The following is a 20,966-nucleotide window of genomic DNA, read 5'->3' as shown; positions in this document are numbered from 1 at the left end:
GCTTCATGTTAGTCCGGAGGATCTTCCTGGAGCTCGGGCCCGACTTAAAGGCAATGCACTCAATCTGGTGTTCCTCTCACTAGCAATCGTTGCCTGCAGCAGCAATGGAAGTACAGCCAGCTCCGAGAGGATGTGCAGATGAGTTCACTTTGGGGTTGATTGGTACCACCAACCCAAGGAGAGAAGTCATCCGTTGCAGGGCTTCTCTAGTTGAGGCGAATTCTGAGCTTCAGCAATGCAGCAGGGCTTCCACGGCAAACCAATGGTCCAGGAGTTGCAGCAAACGTCTCTTCCAATTTCTTCTTCGGATTCCTTCGCCCAGTGGTCGACTCTGCCTTCCAAGCAAAAAGCCTCGCCTTTTATGCAGGTTTCTCACCTTCATTTGCAGCCTAGCTGTCACACACAGCAGGGTGGCTGTCCTGCAGGACAGCCAGCCAGCCAGCCAGCCAATCACCTTTGGGTGCATTCCTGTAACCAAGGGGATTAAGCACAGGGATTTTCGAGCACCTCCCTCACTTCCTGTCCCTGCCAGACAAGCTGGAGCCAGAGGAGGGCTTCACCAGTGAATCCTGTCAAAGACAAACCAAACAAAGGGACCAAACCTGGTTTGGCACGCAGAGTAAATCTCAAGAAGGACCGTTCCAACAGGAAATGGTGAAAAAAGAAGACCAGGGCCATTTTGACAAAATGGGCACCCATGGGTGTCTTACTGCAACTGCAATTGTAGCCCGCGGCAAAAACAAACAATGGTAGGAAAACGTAAACCACTGCCACCAGCCATTAATTGTAGAAAGGGCAACATAAAAATGTTACATGGGAAACTAGACAAAGGGGCTACTAAGTAACCCCTCCAGCACCCTATTTTAAGATAGTGTGTGCTGGGTCTAGAAAGTTACAAAATATAAGTAAAGTCAATTTCACTTCACTGCTCTTGGAAACAGAAGTTTCACCAAGAGAAGGTATTTCAACTTTTGGGAAATCTAAGACTTCCCTGTGTCACTGCACTGAAGGTGTGTGTCACAATGTAAAGATGATGCCTATGGAATTTGTCAGACTCCAAAGTGAAAAGAAACACATAGTCCAAATCACAGAAAAAAACATGAGAGTGGGAAAAAGGTCTTGCTCTCTCCGGGTTAGAAATTGAAGTCCTAAACTCCAGCAAAAAGTGCTAGGGGTCACCAAGGTAAAAGGGATTGAACACACTTCTGAGAATTCTCCCGATCAATGATTACACAGGATATGGAGAGAGAATTCTGGTGTATGTTCAGGTTTGGGAGTGGTAGCGGTCTGCCCGTGGTGGGGGGATGGAGGGCAGGGATGTCCGAGTGCATGGTGGGAAGTTCAGAAGAGAGGTTTAGAGGGATATTGTTCTGAGCTGGGTTTTTTGGAGGGGAGGTGAAAAGGGCTGGTACAGGGTTGGGAGTGGGAAGGCTTGGGAGAGTAGGGGCGGAGCAGGGGGTGCCCTGGAGGGGACAAGGAGAGTAATGTGTTGGCAGCGGCCTGTGCGATTTGTGGGGCGCTCTAGGGGCGAGGAGTTTGTGAGAGGGTAGTAGGGTTTGCTGACGGGGCTGTGTTGGCCATGGCGGCTCATGCTGCGCTGAGGGAAGGGAGGTGTGAGTTAGGTGTCCGAGAGGGTGGTGGAGGGAGGTGAGCAAGTAGCCGAGGGGCTGTGCATCTTTGCCACGAGTGTGGGGTGGGTTAAGCGGGGTAGGTGGTCTATAGTGCGAGATGTATGATGGGGTGTAAAAATTGAGTTTGGGCAAGGAGGTTGCGCGCCAACGAACTTCGTTATTTCTGTGAGATTGTGGGGTGTGGGGAGTTGGACAGGCAGGGTCAGTTGTGTGAGATGGGGCTGGTTAGTACTGAAGGGGTTCTGGAGAGTGGTCTGCCAGAGTTGCCTTTTGAATAGTAAAATGTCTGCATGGTGGAGGTCGGGGAAGGGATGATGAGAGTGGAGACATTTGGGGCAGGGAATGGGGGAGGAGTAGGGATGGGTGTGGTACATACAGGGCCAGCATGGCAGGGTGAAGGTTGAAAGCTAAAATCACCTAGAAACAACATTGGCACATCAATGGAAAGACACTCCGGTACAACTTTAGCACAGCAATGGAAAATTAACTAAAGTCATTTTTAGTGGAGCAACGAAGCACACCCAAATTCAAATTTGGCACAGCAATGGAAATACTCCACAAGGACAAAGCAGTTGAAAGCCACCTAGATTTAGTTTTGGCACTGCAATAGAAACACCTACATTTAACTATGGTAGAGCGAAGGGAAAAGTCCTCGATTAACGCTGATCACAGCAAAGGAAAACACGCAGATCTGAATTCGGCACAGCAATAGAACACTTAGATTTAACTTTAGTAGAGCGCTAGGAAAACGCCTAGATTTAACTACGGCGCAGCAATAGAAACACTCAGATTTGGGTTAGCACAGCAATAGAACACCTAGATGTAACTTTGTTAGAGTGAAGGAAAGGGTCTAGATTAACTTTGGCAACAATGTAAAAACACAGATTTGACTTGGGCACAGAAGTTGAAAACCACATATTTTCAGCTTTGGTACAGCAGTGGAGCACACCCAGATTTAAATGTTGCACCTTAGTGATAAAAACAACTAACAAAACATTTGATTGGAAGCACAATGATTACAAGTTATGTAATTAGGCTAGGAGGATATAGGTATATGTGATTAGGTAATAAGAGCAGTGTGGGTATATGGGATTACGTAATAAGAGTGGTGTGGTTTTACTGGCTGTACTCCTCACCCAGACCACACTTACCCGATCAGTCGCTGTAGATTGTCTGCATCAGCCTTGGCTAACATGGGCAAACACAGAGTGGAGCTGCTTAGAGGGGAGCTGCCCTTACCTTGCGGCCCTTAGCCGCAGGCTGCCCTACCTCTGTCAGTTAATTGGCAGTCCTGGATAACAGTGGGTTAATCAAAACAGTGCTTCCTGCTTTTGGTCACAGACCAAACAACCAATCAATACTGGTGGTGGCTGGGCTGGGTGGGTCACTTTCACTCACCGGATGGTCACCTATGCCCAACTCGACCCTGCTCCTAGGGTAGCTAGAATAGGGTAGGTTCACTCACACCCATGCATATTACCTTCCTTCTGCTCCTTCTACCTACACCACCCTCAAATCTGCTATCCCTCTTATGTTTCACTCCTTCTCGTCTCCACCCTTTGATGTTACTTCTCCTCCCACACCACTGCACTTCTCCTCTTACTCCTCCTCTTTCCCGCCCACTGCTAATCTCTTCTCCTTGCACTGATACTCAAAACACCCTTCTTTCACTCGGTGTCATACTCTTCACATCCACTCTTGATGCCAACATCCACTATTTCACCACAACAACAAAAAACACACAATCAATCTGCAGAACCACTTTCACTCCTAAACGAATGACTCTCTTTCTACAACAGTCGCCTTCAAAAGCCTCCACTCCTTTGCCCTCCTGCTGGTCTCTTGGTCCTCCTCTACCTCTGACTTCACCCCACTAAACCACACTTTTGTTTCCAGTCCCCTGCTTAAATTGTCATCCATCTGTACGTTTTGGACACCTTTCCCTAGCCGATTCAATCTTCCACTCCCAGGATGTCTATGTGCACGGGGACATCTTCAAAAGGGGGCTTCCCCGCCCACTTTCTCTGTGCAGGCCTGTTACGGGATGGCCATAGTGGTGTAGGAAATTCAATGTCTACATTTTGTGTTTCGCAGTCCGTTACTTGGGACCATCTATGTAAATTTGGGGAATAGTCTTTAGTTCTCTAGGGTTTTGCAGCTTTCAGGTGCGGACTGGCTGGCAGACTCTGCCAGCCCGCTCGGTAGGTTTCCGTGTTGTAGCAGTGCGCAGCTGCAGTTTGTGTTTCTCTCTTGCCAGGCTTCTGCTGCAATCAGGTCTCTGCGTCGCTGTTCTGGTCTTTGCGTTATGTCAAGCAAGCTGGTGCTATCTTACCAGCTCACATCTTTCGACTTAGCAGTATCTGCAACCGTTAGAAAACACCGATAGGCATTTGCACTTAAAGGCAAGGATGAGGGGAAGGGTCTCCATACTTGCACTTTGGAGAGCAAGGAGGCTGAGCCTGGGGCCATTTATGTTGCATTTGAACTTAGTGCTAGGTCTGCCACTGGATTGCTTTGGGGCAGGCCTCTCTCGCACATTTTGACAAGATCAGCGCATTGGCATGGTCATATTCCTTAGTAGTCCTTTGTGCAAACTCATAGCTTGCCAGGTAATGCAGGCAATTTGGATATTCTTTGCAAGGAACCAATGAAAATATTTGGAACGGTCTACATTTAGTTCCAATTGGGGGAGCCTCGGAACGTTCCTCACTGCTGGACCTGCCACTCGCCTCGGGGAATAGCTTTTTATGTTTACCAAGCAAATGAGCCTCAGGCTAACTTAGCCCTCAGTAGTTAGACCCTCAGTTGTTATAACCTGATCGTGTATGGCCCAGAGAGCTCTTCCCCAGCTGTTAAGGGGAACTCTTGTAAAGTTACACCTCTCACAGTCACATGGCTTGTAAGAATAATTGGGTTCACACCTGATGACTTTTTTGGTTTGTATGAAACAAGAGCCTAGATTCCATGATAAACATAAGGGCAAAATCTAGTGATAACTTCAAAAGCTTATTGTCAAAAGGACCAAAACAGAAAATGCCTGACAGAAAATGCAATGTGGCCACCAGGGTGGTTGTGCCCTGATCACTTCTGACGGGGGTATTGCTGCTCAGTTAAGTAAAACCAACTGGAACGAGTGACATTGCAAACAGTCAAGGCATCGGGGGAGTTTGAGACAAAATCTGAGGGAGTGAGGCCTACATCACTGGCACCAAAGACCACACACGCCCTTAAAAGGCATAAGTGTAGGCTGCAGAAAATAAAAGGGACTGAGGAACAGGGCTGCATTAAGGAGGATGGAGCGATCAGTTGCATATTTGCATCAGGCCTGGATTTGTTTTATGATTTTAGTTAGCTAAAGAATCTTTCATTCAGTGCCCTGCTTTGACAGGACTTCCAAGGAGTCTCAAAGAAAAGGACTGAATTTAACAAAACAGTTCTAAGCACAAAAGGAAAACTTAAAAGTACTCTACAAACTTTCCCTTCACCAAGTCAAATTAGTTGATAATTTACCAAACAGTTAGGTTAGATAACATTGGCAAGAGGCATACCTTTTTGGTGACCTGCTGGTGCCAGTGCTTGGTGATCTGCTGGCGCCAGTGCTTTGAAGACGTGGAGATGTATGATCCATTTTTAGTTTCTTAAATGGTGGACTAAAGTCATTCCATTTACCCAGAGGAGTCGAAGCATTTCCCACCCAGGAGTGGGTTTGAGGAGTCTTTTCACTATTTCCCCATAAACTGGATGTCATATGTGGTTCATTGAAATCGTTGCTTCTTTGGGAACCAACGGGAGATTCGCAGGGAGATGGACGCTTAGGTGTACTGTTAAAATCAGTCATGACCAAAGTGGTGGATCCAAATGCTGTTCTTCTGTTCAGTTTAATTTCTGGTTGAAGTTTCCCAAAACTATTGCATGGGTACTTGATCAAGCTGCTATTAAAGTCTTGAGAGTTTTCCTTGTTATCAAAGTTGGTTACTAGAAAACAAATGTGGGGAGAGCATTAGCAACTACTTGCTCCAAAAGAATATTGGTAATAAACATTAAATAAAATGCACATGTTGCACCATGGATGGAAAAAGGAACTGGGTTTATTTTATTCAAGTCTTTCAAAGAGCCTTTTGACACAGTCCCAGAATGTTTTCTGCAGTCTTACAACATTGAATTTGAGCAAATGCTACCCAACCTGTGATGGAAGTATGACACTTTACAACCATGAGCAACAAACAGCATTTTTAAAGCAATTCTAGAATTAATGGCATTCACAATTTGTTTAGAAAGCAAAAAAAAAAAAATTATGTAAATGAGACACGAACATTATCTGAATAACATGACAAACATATGATGTCCTTGTTTAATATTAAGTTGCACCCCGGAGTGCAACCTCGAGTGCTGTTAGTATTTAAAGCAGCGTTCAGCAGCCTGTCACACACACAGAGAAACATTATTGTGGTGGATTGTACATCGTATACAGCACCCAAATACTCTTTGTCCACGCCCCCTCCCTCCAAAATCTTTAAAAAGAACTACCGGCGTGCTTCCCGGAGTGCTACCACGAGTGCCTTTAAGCTGCTGAACGCTGCTTTGAATACCATCACACATGGAGAGGTACGGCGGATGGGCATCAAGACCTTCAATCTCTGTGTACGTGGACTGCTTGGAGGACCTATTTATTTATTGAAATATTTATTTTCAGAAACATCATTGTGATGGATTACACATTTTATACTGCACCCAAATACTCTGTGGTCATGCCCTCTGCCGCCGAAATCTTTAAAAAGATCATCCCGCGCACCCTGGAGTGCAGTTTGGCTGCTTGAAGGTTTGGAGCTTCAGGTCGGAGTGATGGTTTGATTTATTAATTATTTTAGTGATTTTCACGGAAAACACGGGAACAGCGTACGGCCGGTTTTTGTTGACATTTGAAAGTAAATCACTTAAAATTTGATTTAGTTACTGTGTTGTATGTATTTATTTGATTTTTTGTTACACTTCACTGTTTTGTTGGAATCTGTATTTAAGTAAGGCCCATTGTGTATAATTGGTTAAATGTTTTATGCCTACACATTAAAGTCAATCAAGCCAAAACATGCACAACCACATCAAGGGGGAAGACATTTGAACTAAGGAACCTTCCATTTTGAAACAGAGTTTGAGGAAGCAGCTTTCACCCCGCTCTAGGCTGGCTAGTGCTCACCAGCGTGCTCACCACCCCATATGTCACCTCAAACATATGGGGTTATTGGAACAAGACAGAAGGAGGGGTGGCAGTTAAAATGACAATTTCCTGGAACTGAATTAACGGAAGACCATGGGGCCCATTTACAGTCCAATCACACCCCAAATCAATAGTTATTAATAGACTTCAAAGAGATTCCGGACTCGGATAGAGTGGCCGAAATACCACAGATGGACTTGGGGCATCGACCCGGGGAAGTATTGGGGATTCAGTGGTAATTGTGAAATCTAGCTAACAGATCATTTGCGGGAGGGGTGATGCACAAGCTGCCCAGGACCCGATTACCTTGGCGCCCCTCCTCCGGATCTTGACGGTAGCCCAGATACAAGGGAGAGGGGTGTCGGATATTACTATCCCCCGCTTGGGAAAGCAAAAGGTCGCTTTTCAATACCTGGCTATGGCACCGTTGAAAAATAGGCTGGCAGCTAGCCTTGACACAGAACCAGCATGTAATATAAATGTATCAACAAATTTGTTTGGCTTGCAGTCTCTGGTTCCAACCACAGACCCTATAGTGGACTATGTGACAGTCCAGGAGAATCAGCCACAGGTTTTACATACACCGCTGCCATTAATCAGGATCCCCACTACTGTACCCAGATTCATTGAATTTGTCATCTAGTTCATCAGTAAGCACCCGGCTATCTCAGGCATTGCGTCACACACAGAAAGCAGACATCCATAGCACAGAATGTGAGTTCACTTCATACTCCATTCACACAGGTCCCACCCCTAGGATGTTCCTACAACACACAGCATTTGGGAAGGCATCAGTCTGACAGGAGGCAGCCCCAGAGCCATATATGGTATTTAGAGAAGAGGGGTCTGAGCTCGACCGAGGGAGATCCAGGGGTGAAGCTATCATCCAAAGTTGTTTGGTTAAGGGAACTGTAGAACATTGTGATAAGCAATTGAGAAGGTTCCATGTCCAGAAGAGGGGGAGCCAGGGGTGAAGTCGTCATCCTATGTGAAACTGTGAGAAACAATTAAAAAGGTCAGTGCCCAGAAGAGGGGGGTCCCATCACCCAGTGAACATTGGGAACAACCTATTCATTTGTTAAAGGAACTTTTTTTGTGGTTTGAACATGTCCGGTCCTCGAAGGCAAGAGACTTTCAAGTGAAACGAGACTTGGCCATCGACAGCCGCGAGAACTGAAAGTTTGGAGGGTTAAAAGTTGAACAATCATCTTGTGCTAGGAAAACCCAAGAGCGTGTCCTGAGAGCTGCCATTGGAACCGTCGTCTTGTGCTAGAGAAGCCAGAGACTGTAGTGTGCTCCAAGCTCCCATCTTATCCAGTGTTCAAAATGTGGGGAAGGAAGACCCAGACAACCGCATCCTGACACATTGTTTCAGAACACTTCTTTCTTTTCTTAAGAACTATCCCACACCCCTTTTTGTATTTGTTGTGAGGGTTGGCAGTAGGTTTCTTAGTACAGGCCCTTTTTTTTGACAACGCCACTAGGACCGTTTATTTTTCATTTGATGCTTGACGCTTGCTTGCATCCTAGATTTAGAATAGGCATCTTCCCAACCCGGATAAATAATTAATTGTTTAATAAACACCCTTGAACTGTGATCCCCTGTGTCCGGCTTACTTGTTGTCACCATGCGTTTCTCACACATGGCACATTCTTTCTTAGAACAAACATATTGGCACCAACCTTGGAACAAAGAAGAGTTTCTGTGGAAGTTAGCAGCGTGGGCCTCTCTCATCAGCGATTGCACCTGTTCAGATTTCTACTTCAGGCTTGCGGCCTGTGTCTCGCACACTAAATACTGCATGGACGTGCAGGCCCTATGCTTCTACTATGGCTATTTAATATCTGCAAAATAGCATCTGCTTATATGCGCATAATATGTTTAAATGTCTAACTTGCATATAATATTATGACTTTCAATGGGGCTTACCTCACCCTAAAGCGCCTAGGGGGGTGAGTGGGATGGGTTTGCTTCCTTCCCAACATTTATACCAGAGCTCCCTGGAGTAGCGAGACAGAATGGCAAAGAGGTTGGCTGCCTTGAGGGTGGAAGCCGCAGTGTAAATGATGCGTTTGCCCACTGCATCCAGCTTCTTGCCTTCCCTTCCAGGGCACTATGGAAGAGGGTGATGGGTTGGACGAGTGCTTCCTGGCGGCGGCCGCCAGAGTTTGGGGAATGCTGCGACCTTAGGCACCTGGGGGGTCAGAGACCTGAATCCTGTACTTTTTTTCTAGTCTGGCTGTCTTGGAGGGAGTGGTACTTGGCGTCTTCACCAGGGTCAAAACCTCCTCCCAGATGTCCATTAACAGAACTAACACGACGGTCTTCCTCAAGGACTTGCGTCGCTGAAAGAGAAACCCCCCCTTTCTTCTTCTCCTCTGGAACCAGACTGAAGAGTTTGCCTAATTCCATGAACTCAAATGTCCAATCTCATCAGGTGGCAAAGCCCTTGTGGTTCCCCATCAGCAGGGACATAATCCTCATACTCATCCGTATGAGTAGTCGTGGTATCCGTGTCTATACCAGTGGCAGTACATGGTGGCTCCTCTTCCATTGGTGTCAAGTCCCAGTGGAACAGCAGCGACTGGTGCTTCAGCCTGGTCGGGCTGGGCTGACGCTTTGACCTGGAAGGACGCACCTTGGGAGAACAGGTTAGGGTTCTAGGAGGGCTGTAGGCTGGATTTGGCACTGGGGCAGCAGGCAGTCTGTTGTATTTCAGACACCAAAGTGGGAAGCGTGATGAGGATGTCTAACGACGTCCCGTGCCCCCCTTTATGGTCCGTGTAGTAACTCTCACGCAGATGCTCATCCTCAGAGCTACTATACATTTTAGGGGATTTCCTCTGTAACCCCACAAGTACTGTAGAGACACCATTCTCGGAAAGAAGTCAGTTGGACGCAGCAACTCCCTCAACCTACCCAAATCCTTCAGGAATGAGGCGATGATGGGAATCTTCAGAGTTGGTGTTGTCACTGCTGAAGTCGTGGTCGGAACAGCAGCAGACAGAGGTCTTCGAAGTAGAGCCACCCTTGGCCTTGTCATGACTGCAGAAAAAGCAGTCATCGGCAGACCTCTCGTTGACGAAGTGATGGTTGCCGTCATTAGCGGGATCATGGACGTGGTGGTTGCAGATGTCAACAGAGCCATGGTTGTCGATGAGGCCCACGATGAGGCAGAGGACTTGGTAGACGAAGCAGTCATCAACGATGTAGGGGTCCTGGTAGACAATCGAGTCGTCGACGGGGTCTTTGCTGCAGCAGGCAAAGACTAGGAAGCCGTAGATGGGTCTCCAGCTTGTCTCTCCCTCGAAGAACTGTCCTTGCAAGGGGACTTGTGTTTGGAAGGGGCCAGAGACTTCCTTGCCAAAGACACCCCACCAACTGGCAGGCTCACCGTAGACAGCGATGGAGAATAGGTCCTCCCCGAACCAGATCCCAGAGCAGCGGAAACTTGCATGGGATCAGATGCATTGTGCTTCACCTTCTTTTGGATTCCCTGGAAAGGACCTCAACCTCTTTCTCAGAGGGAGCACAATCATTGGACCGGCTAGTCTCTGGCGAGGCATGGCTGCGCACGCAGGCTGCCTCAGAGGCCTTCTCATCCTTGAGCCAAGCCACCAACCTGCCATATCGATCTCATTCAGTCTTCGCCCATGGTAGATCTCACAGTCATCATCGTGGTCCGGATGCAGACAATACAGGCACTTGAGGTGCCAATCCTCAGGCCACATTTCTCGTCAAAGTGAGATATAGGGCCAAGCCTGAGACCGCTGAAAATTTGGAGAGAAGATCCAACCGTGGAACTCTATCTTCGTCGACAACGGGTCACCGCTGTCGGTAATCAACCACAACGGTTGACGATGAAAGGATTGAAGAAAGAGTTATCTAAAAATATTTTATTCGAGGAGCAATGTGAGAGGACTCTGAAATGTGCAATACAAATCTGAAGATGCCCACCAGGGGTGGAGTTTAGAGTTTAGGAGGACGAGTGCCATTGGCTAGGGACAGTATGACCCATAGGACAGGGATTCATTATAGAGGAGACAAGCAGTGTTCAGTGTTAAAGCACAACTGCTTTCTATTTACCAAGGATTCCCAGCCTGACAGGGAATATTCACGAGCATGTGAATCTATGCCAGACACCATGATGCAGAAAGGAATGACCCAACCACTGCAGGAAGCATTTGTGACCATGGGATAACATGGCAGAAGACCCAGGCGTAAGCCAGGCAACAGTTAAGGGCTGGTTTTGGCCAGACATGACAAGAAGGTAGGACTGGGTCCAGAGGCGCCAAAGGGCACGGAAAGCCCATGAACAGGCGGAGGCCCCAGATTCACCAGGGCAGCGGAAGGAGAGGAGGCAACATTATAACATAGTGGTAAAATTGGTTAAATGGGAGAGGGGGGGGTGGGCCCTTTCTCTAAACATTTTTCTGCCTTGTTACGAAAGCGCACAACCATCCAATTTTCCTTGCTGGTATGACTAATTGGGTTTATTTGGTTGCAGAATGACTGTCACAGAGACGATCAAGCAGAAAAAGAATAACCTCTGAAAATGAATACATTGAACAAAGAGGCCTCTCGCTCTTTCGGATGCCTGACAAGGCAGGGGTTAGGAGGTAATGTGTTGCAATGCTGTAACTTCCACCTTTATGCAGGTAGAAACAGAAAACGCTCCTTACAACTTGTACCCGAGGCCACAAACCTGGACTAGGGAGAGGAACCTAAATTGGAACACTGTAGAAAACGAGGGTGTTGCTTTGAATGGAAAATTGAGATTTTTGCATCCATACATTATAGTTAAAAGATATTAAGATGGTTGGAATCCATGCAGAGATTCAACAGTCGCAGAGGTGCAGAAGAAAACCATCTGTAACTTTTAGGCCTAGTTTGATGTACTAGTGTAAACAATTAATGAATGCTCCAGGTGGTGAGTTTGAAAAAAGAAAAGAGATTTACCTTGTGGGCGTGGAGCTGTGCAAGCATCACAGAGTTTGGCTGAGGGCGTATTTATCAGAGTGCACATGCCACACGTCCACTCTTCTTCACTGCTTTTTGCTACGTGTTCATTAGTGCTTGGTCCGCTGCCATATGCCCATCCAATTAAACTATTTCTTGTTGGCAATTTCCTAGAAAGAAAAACAGGCTTTTTTTTTTTTAGAAACATACACAGTATGCAAAGAAGCAGAGGATCTACATTGTCTAAAAATATGTTTCTTAAACATAGAGCAGTATAGGTAAAACGGACACATGTTAAATTCTTCTGCATTCTCTTACACACTAGCCAACAGCACTGCTATAACTCGAGAAGCAGATCTAGCCCCTAAGTGGTTGGAGAACTACAGTAGATCTTCGTAAGAACCCATTTCAGCGTCAGGCATACGCCCACAATGAGAAAAGAGTTGCAAGCGGTCCTTCCCATACCATGCCCCGACCATGTTGAACTCAGTCATGGCAGGGGCTCAAATTGCCCCATCATACTCCAGTTCTGCAAAACACTAAAAACATGGCTCCTAATACTTGACAAATGAATAATCCTTCTCACCCTCCACCAAAGGGTTCTGCGGTACTGTATAAAATGTCAAGCCCAATGGTGGCCCCCTACTGCTATAACACGCTCAGCTGCTCTTGAGCCAGGTTTGCGCTAGAAGCAATAAAATAAATATATCAAAAAGCCTATTGTTAACTATCTGGCCTAGCTAGGGCCAGTCAAAGCAACATCTTTGCTAATGCTTATTTCCTTTGCTGTGGATAGAATCTAGAGTTGTGCCTCCTTAAGGTGAAATGTGAGCTTGTGCCTAGGTACAGGACCAGCTCTGCTCAGTCTTCACCATTAGCCATAGGGGTTGCTCTTTAACTTAGGGCAAGAGAGTTGAGAGTCATAGCTTCATCGGCTGATAGCAGGCGCCATTCATCTATCTTCAGCAAAATAAAAGCGGAAGGCCTTTCCAGTAATCTGTACTGTCACAAATTCTTACCTCTTGTAGGCTGTTAAATGGGGAGGACAGGTGTTCAATCAATTCTATGTAATCATGTCGAGTAACTGGTTTTGCAACACCTACAGCACTTTCAACGTCACAGGAATACACTGAAGCTCTGAAGGATTCAGTATATTGGTTTCGTATGCCTACCTTAATCCACAACTCCTCCCAAGTCATCCTTCTAGGGGATTTTAATCTAGGATTTAACGATCCTAATGACCCACACGCAACGAGCACAGCCAAAATCTTGACAGAATTAGGCTTCACCCAAAGAGTACTCTACCCTACACATAAAGGTAGAATTCTGGACTGGGTGGCAGATTATAACTGCAATATATCTATGATGTCAATCTCCCCCCAAATTTGGACTGAACACTACTTAGTGACCTTCTCATTAGTGACTGAAAGACCTACCCCAGCCTTCATCCAAATGGCTCAGTCTATTCCCACAAGAAACAAAAAATATATTACCACAGATAACCTACTCCCCCTTATCATTCCTAAACTTAACTCTCTACCAGATAATTTGGCTCCTGAAGACCTGGTGAACGAGCATAATAAAATTATGTCCTCCTCCCTTGACGTAATTGCCCCCTTCAAATTTAGGCAAGGCAAACCTAAAGCCCATCTCAACTCGTGGTACACACCACAACTAAAAAAAACTACGCAAACAAAAAAGGCAATGTGAAGTAGCATGGAGATTACTACCTTCAGATGAAAATAAAACTAATTTAAGTAATATAACTTCCCTCTACAAAAAGGAAATACAGGGTAAACCTGACACCTACAACACAAGAATCTCCCAAGCCAATTCAAGTTCCAAAGAACTCTTCACCATCCTGAAGGAACTTGAAACACCCACACCGCCTCCTGACAACTGTGTAAAAGATAAAGCCTGGTGCTCCAACATACAGCAAGCGCTGGCCAACAAAGTCTCTACCCTGCAAGTCAAAATAGCTAAATAGCTAAAAAAAAAAAGCTTCACTTACCACCAGCCCTTCCCTCAACTCCCTCCCTCGACTCCCATCCCCGTCCACTAACACTCCTTGCCCCACGCGATTTAAATTTGCCAAAGTTTCCATCAAGGAAACTGAAAAAACTATCCTCTCGATCAAACCTTCGAATTGCAAAGGAGATCAATGTCCGGCCCAACTAATAAAGGACGCAGCTAGAGAGCCGTCTCCCTTTATTATCAAACTTATCAATGCGTCATTCTTCTCGGGCACCATTCCCAGCAACCTCAAAGAATCCTGGGTACTACCCTTACTCAAAAAACAGACGTTTGATGCTGCCATAGCTACTAATTACTGCCCAATCACACCTGTGCCATTTCTCTTAAAAATTATAGACAAAATGGCATATACACAAATACAGTCCCACTTGGAATCTCATCACTTGCTAGGAGCACGCCAGTCCGGCTTTCGCCCTCTGCATGGAACTGAAACTGCCTTAATTGACCTCAAGGCCCAAATTGATGAGTTAAGGGACATGGGCAAATCAGCCCTACTCCTCCTATTGGACCTGTCTGCAGCATTTGACCTTGTGGATCATAAGGTCTTGTGCAGCCACTTAGTCACAGCTGCTCACTTCTCTGACGAAGCTGTAACATGGATCCAATCCTTTCTTAACAATAGGACTACGAGAGACTTCTCCCTTACAGCCTCAGCAGACCCTATCCCCATTACCGGTGGGGTTCCCCAGGGCTCATGTGTCTCTCCCACACTAAACATTTTCACGAAGCCCCTTTTCGATGATCTGAGCCATCTTGGTATCACCTACACGAACTATGCTGATGATATCCAGATTCTCTTACCCCTTTCTGGTGATTATAAAAAGGATTTGGCCTTGGTGAACAATGTGTACCTCATCATCCAGGCATGGATGGCCACTCATGGACTATGCCTGAATGATGACAAGACAGATTATCATCCTGGGTACCCCTTCCACTCTTAAGAAACTTGGACCCAGCTACTCTTCTTTCAATATAGACAACAACCTTATCAAGACTGCCAACGAGGTGAAAACTTTGGGGGTATACTTGGACACTAACCTTACCTTCAACAAACAGGTCAATTCGATGGCATCTGCCACTGCATATACCTGTAAACTAATCAGAGCAGGCAAAACCTTCCTGTCTAATAACAACTGTATTACTTTTGCAAGAGCGCTTGTTCTGTCAAAGTTGGATTATTGTAATGCCCTATACATTGGCGCCAATAAGGCTACCATTGAAAGAATCCAGATCCTCTAGAATAATGCCTTGAGCGCAGCTCTTGGTATTTCCAGAAGAGAGCATATATCAGAAATTAGCAAACTAAACAACTGGCTATCAATTTATGAAAAAATCCAACTTAAGGTTGCCTCACTCACATTCAAATGCCTGAACAATGCAGCACCCTGCTACCTTGTTGACAGATTCATCAAAACTATCCCCATTAAATACACTAGATCATCCTGCTCGAACAGTCTCTCCGTACCGAGATTCAAATTATCCAGAGTAGGGGGTCAATGTTTCCAGGTTAAAGCAGCTTCACTCTGGAATTCTTTACCTCCGCCTCTGCGCGCGGATCAAACTTATTTGAAATACCGGAACAATTTCATAACATGGCTCAAAAACTCTGACAAATAATGACTGTCATTCCCTCTTAACTAACCAACCATTGCGATATATGAACCACTTTGTTATAGTAGCATACTACCTAATTCATAATAGATGACTATATGATTCTGTGTAATGTGTATTTAACATGTATAAGTTTACTATCTTGTCTACTGCGCATATGAGGGGTAATTGTACATTACTATGTCATACTAACCTTGTTATGTTGTGTAAAAATTGTTAACAAGATGCTTTCTTTTTTTAATTTCTTTATTGGTTTTGAACAACAACAAGACAACAAAAACAAAACATACAATCTGACATGACACAACATCACTGGCGCGTTAGTATGTTTCTCGGAGCGTGCCGTACTTCCGCGGCTTCGGGGTTCTCAGGCGACCGTACCCTTCATGTCCATCACCTTTGTTGGGTCTACCGCAGAGTTCTTTTTGCAGAGGTGTCTCGCCACGGCGATCGTGCCGGGTAACCTCGTTCTTACTAGTTAGTCTGCCGTCCCCATGGGGTCCTCACTGTCTCTCTCTTCACTCATGTCGAATAGGTCCTGCATCAAGGAGTTCCATGCGGCCAACTTGTGTACTGTTTCCCCTTCCCCTCTTTTCACCGCTCTTATCCACACCGCAGTCTCTGTCTGCGCCCACTTTTGGAGATCTGACCACCATGTATCTATGTTCGGGCCCTCCTTTGACTTCCATGACATTGCTATTCTTCTTTTAGCCAATATGCATATTAAGTCCTTCATTTTTGCTTGGTGCGATTCATGTCTGCTTCCTCTTGGGAAGATGCCTAGTAGGTATCTCTCTAGATGCTCTGCTTGCAGTTGGAGTCCGCCTTGTGCGATCTTGGTTCTAATTCTGTCCCAGAAAGTCTGTATCACTGGGCATGTCCAGAACATGTGGAGCACGTCGGCGTCCTCAGCCAGGCAGCGTGGGCACCTGTTTTGATTTTCCATCCGCATCTTGTGCATCCTCTTGGGCGTGAGGTATGCTCGGTGTGCGATATATAATTGTGCCTGCCTGAACCGTGCATTCCTTGAGACCTTTTTTGGGTATCTTAGCGCCCTGGCCCATTCTTGATCGCTAAATGGCCTCTGGAGTTCCTCCTCCCAATGTCGCCTCGTGTTTGATCCTTGCGGGTCTACTGTTTTTAGCAATTGTTCATATAACCTGGAGGTTGTGTGGGTTCCCTCTGAAATGTCATACCATACGTCTAGCTCTGTCATCTCCTCCTCCTCTGGGTCTATCCATTCCGGCCATCTTTTTTTGATATTTCGTATTATGCAATTGTAAAGGATGAATTGGCCTTCGTGTATCTTGTGGTCATCTACTATTTCTTGAAAGTCTGCCCACCTCTCCTCTCCTCAGGTCTCCAATTTGTGGTACACCTTTGGCCTCCCAGTGCACTCGGTACATCGCTAGCATGTTCGTGTTCCCCCCTAGAAGGCCCGCCAAAGGGATCTGTGTCCAGCACGGGTCCTTCATGCCCTTTTCCATAGCCCCACTGCGATCTTAAGCATGTTCGGCAGGGTCTTGAGCTGGGGTGTGTTAAGCCACAAGATCTCCCTCAGATAGTATCGTTTCAGTGCTGGCTGAAAGACAATTGTGTCTATTGTTTCATCCTCCCCCAGCCACTTGACTGCGAACTGCAGCTGTCCTGCTAGATGATATTTTTCGAAATCCGGTAGCCTGATGCCACCGTCCTCGTAGTCTTTCTGGAGAGTCTCCATTGCAATTCTGTTCCTCCCTCCTCCCCATAGGAAATTCCATGTTATCGTATTTAATCTGTTGAAGGCGGCTCTGGGAATGGCGTATGGGATGTTTGTGAAGTAATATAGCAGGCGCGGCAGCACCACCATTTTCAGGAGGGCCGCCCTCCCCATCATCCCCAGCGGGAGTGTTCCCCAGAAGACCATTGATTTCTGTGTTTTTTCCAGTGCCGCCTGTGTGTTTTTCCTATGAGTGTCAGCAGTGTCGTGGTGTATTTCTATTCCGAGGTATCTGAAGGAGTTCCGTGCCCATGTCAGGCCCAGGTCCGGGAGGCTGCCCGGGGGGATCCGCCTTAGCCCCGCCAGAGGGAGTACCAGGGATTTATCCTTATTAATTGCTATGCCCGATAGTCTGGCGTATGCTCCGATCGCCTCTAGGAGGCATGTAGATTGGCGGTTGGATTTTCTACGAATAACAGCATGTCATCTGCATATAGCGAGATTTGGTGGAGCACCCCGTCTACGTTTATCCCGGTGTCCCTATATTCCGCTCTTAGGTCTAGGGCCTGAATGTATAATAATGGCGACAGTGGGCATCCCTGCTTGGTGCCCCTATGTATTCTCCACTCCCTTGAGATGAATCGCCCCGTCTTCACCCTTGCTCTAGGATCGTTGTATAGCAGTTTGATCCACCGGAGGAATCCCTTACCAATGCCGAAGTGGGCGAGTACGCTCACCAGCCACTCCCAACGCACCGAATCAAAGGCTTTGACAGCGCCCAGGGACACTATTGCGCTCTCGCCTTGTCTTTGATTTGTCTCTTCTAGTACATGGTGCAATCTGCGAAGATTCCACGACGTGTTCCTCCCCGGGACGTAACCCGTTTGGTCCGAGTAGATCAAGGTGGGCACAACTTGTTTCAGGCAGTTCGCTAACACCGCCGTCAGAATTTTAGCGTCCTGATTGATAAGGGAGATTGGCCTATAGGAGGCACATTGCTTGGGCGGCTTCCCCGGTTTTAGGATCGGGACTATCGTCGATTCAAACATGCTGGGTGGCAGCCGATTGCTCTCGTATGTGCCTTGATACGCATCAAGTAGCTTCTGGGAGATGGTACTCTTGAATGTTTTATAAAACTCCCCCGGGATTCCATCCGGACCCGGGGTTTTCCCTGCGGGGAGCTCCACAATCACGCCCTCTATTTCCTCTACCGTGATAGGTGCGTCTAACGACTGAGCCTGCTCTTCTGCCAATTTTGGTAATCTAATTTCTGCCAGTGCATCCACTATGTCCTCTGAATCTTTCTCTGGGTTCGGGGCGTATAGTCGCTCGTAGAATTGGGCAAATAGGTTGTTAATATGTTCCTGGTTTCTGATCTCTTTCCCTGTATGATCTTCTAAAACTGTTATGGGGTCCCTTTTGTTTTCCTGTCTAGTAAGCCACGCTAAAAGTCTACTGGGTTTATCCCCTTCCGCATGTAGGCGTTGTAGATACCTCCCGTAATTCAGCCTTCCCAGTTTTTCCCAAAGTACCATACAGTCTGACCTCAATTCCACTAGCCCTCGGGGCTCACTCCCTCCCGTTCCCGCTCGTCGCTCTTCTGTTTCTATCACCTTCTCAAGTTCACTGAGCTCTTTCATAGCTGCCCCCATTAATCCCCCTGTCTTGCCTATTGCCGCCCCCCTTATCACCACTTTGAACGCGTCCCATAGTGTAGAACTACTTTCCACGCTACCCTCGTTCTGCTCAAAGTAATCCTCTATGGAGTCTTGGAGGTATTCCTCCAGCTCTCCCTCTCTTAGGGCCTCTGCCCAGAGCCGCCAGGTTGGTATCGGGGCTTTCCTGTGGGTGTGTGCCCATGTTGCTAATACTGGGGCATGATCAGAGAGTGTGCGTGCTTTGATAGTGATTTCTGTGAAATCATGTAATGATTCCCTGACCGTAAATATGTAGTCTAACCGTGTAAATGTCCCATGCGGTGCACTGTAGTGTGTGTACCCCCTCCCCTCTCCATGTACCTGTCTCCAGATGTCGACCAGTTGTAATCCCTCTAAGGTCCTGTGCAGTTCCTTTGCCGGGGGCGCTGGCTTCCTGTGCCTGTCGTCTGACCTGTCCAGCAACGGGTTTAAGGTGCAGTTGAAGTCGCCGGCCCAGATGAACGTCGCTTCCCTGTACTGGGCCAGCCTGGGCGCCAACTTTTTAAAGAAGTTTGCTGCGTCACAATTCGGGGCATAGGTGTTGATCAGGCACACTTCCTTATGTTCCAGCATTCCGTGTACCAGCACCAGCCTTCCCTCAGAGTCTGACTCCTGCCGGAGCATTTGAAACGGAACCCCCGGGGCAATCCATATCAGTACTCCCCGTGCATAGTTCGAATACGTGGCGCTGTATGTTTGTCCTCCCCATTTCTTGTTCACCTTGGCCTGCTTTTGTGAAGTTAGGTGTGTTTCCTGGAGCATCGCTATCTTGACCTTCATTTGGTTTAGCCATGCATAGACCCCAAGTCTTTTGATATACGCATTAAGGCCTCGCACGTTCCAGGTGACTATTGACGTGCTATCTAGCCCCATTGTTCTTTTTGCGGTCTGGCTTCCTCGTCCCACAGCCGTGTCTCCGTGTCCTGCCCCCTACTCTCCCTGTGTGGGAGTCTCCTACGGTTCTTGTTGCGGGGCCCCCGCGTCTGGTGCGGCCATGTTTGTCATCTTTTGCCACTTGCTGTATATATTTCTGGTCACCTTCTACTCGTATCTCCCCTTCATCCTTTGCAGTCGTTTTCCTGTTGCCTGCGCCGTATGCTGTCCGTTCACCACACTCAACGTCTTTAACCCAAACAAAAACTAATGAACAAACGCCCAGCCACCTTCCCCTGCTAGGGCTCCACCGCTTCCCTCATCGTACTCCCTTGGAAGGGGCCGACTTGCAGCGGCGTGATACCTTAAAACTCGCATCTAAAATTGGTGATCGCTCTCACTGTGCGGGGGCGTCGCCTTTCTCAGCCAACCTTGACTGAAGTGAGGTTGATTGCTCCCTCATACTTGTCTTCCGGCTTAGTTGCTTATCAATTGTTTGGTAAAATTGCGCGTGACTGCGTTTTCTCTCTCTCGTTTCGCTTTATCAGGGTCTGTTTGCATTATTGTTGGCGTTTCTCTGCCTCAGCTGGGGGATGCCCCGCTCATCCATCCACCTGTGGGCCTCCTCCACCGAATCGAAGACGCATGTTTTATCTTGGTGTATCACCTTAAGTTTGGCGGGGAACGACAGCATGTATCTCACCCCTGCACACCTAAGTCGTTCTTTCGTTGGGCCGAACAGTGCTCTTTGCTTTTGGACCAAGGCTGTATATTCTGGGTACATTGTAATCTTAGAGGAGTGTCTGACGATTTCCCCCCCCCCCTCTTGAGAACGCCAGTATTTTGTCTCTGTCTTTGAAGTTCATGATCCTGGCAATTATCGGTCTCGGAGGGGCACCCGGTTGGGGTCTTTTTGTCAGCGCTCTGTGTGCCCTCTCCACCACAAAGCCCCGAGACAACTCCCCGGCCCCTACCTCCTGGAGAAGCATGTTTTCTATGTACTCCGTAGGGTCGTTACCTTCTTCGCCTTCCAGAAGTCCAATTACTCGGATGTTGTTCCTCCTAGCTCTGCCCTCTGCATCCTCCGCTCTCCGTTCCAGGGCCTTGACTCTTTGAAATACTTCCGTTAATTGCGTCCGTGTTGTGGCGACCCCTGCCGTGTTTTGGTGCACCTGTTGCTCCCTCGCCCCCACCCTCTCCGCCAGGTTCCTCGTATCCTGACGAAGGAGGCCGACATCCACAATCA

The 20,966-nt window shown here is 47.2% G+C and overlaps 1 protein-coding gene across 2 annotated transcripts in view; it reads right to left on the bottom strand.

Annotated features, from left to right (window-relative positions):
• The window catches only part of NEIL3 (nei like DNA glycosylase 3), a 216,534-nt gene that overhangs the window by 85,608 nt on the left and 109,960 nt on the right, over positions 1-20,966 (bottom strand). For both annotated transcript variants that reach the window (XM_069631449.1, XM_069631450.1), the window contains exons 8-9: positions 11,807-11,976; positions 5,180-5,606 (exon numbers count right to left, since the gene is read on the bottom strand). In XM_069631449.1, coding sequence (XP_069487550.1) covers positions 5,180-5,606; positions 11,807-11,976 — 597 coding nt within the window. The remainder of the gene's footprint in view (positions 1-5,179; positions 5,607-11,806; positions 11,977-20,966) is intronic.

Source organism: Ambystoma mexicanum, chromosome 6q (assembly GCF_040938575.1).
Source record: "Ambystoma mexicanum isolate Mex_15411 chromosome 6q, UKY_AmexF1_1, whole genome shotgun sequence".
Classification (NCBI taxonomy): domain Eukaryota; kingdom Metazoa; phylum Chordata; class Amphibia; order Caudata; family Ambystomatidae; genus Ambystoma; species Ambystoma mexicanum.
This window is presented reverse-complemented; position numbering and strand designations above follow the sequence as displayed.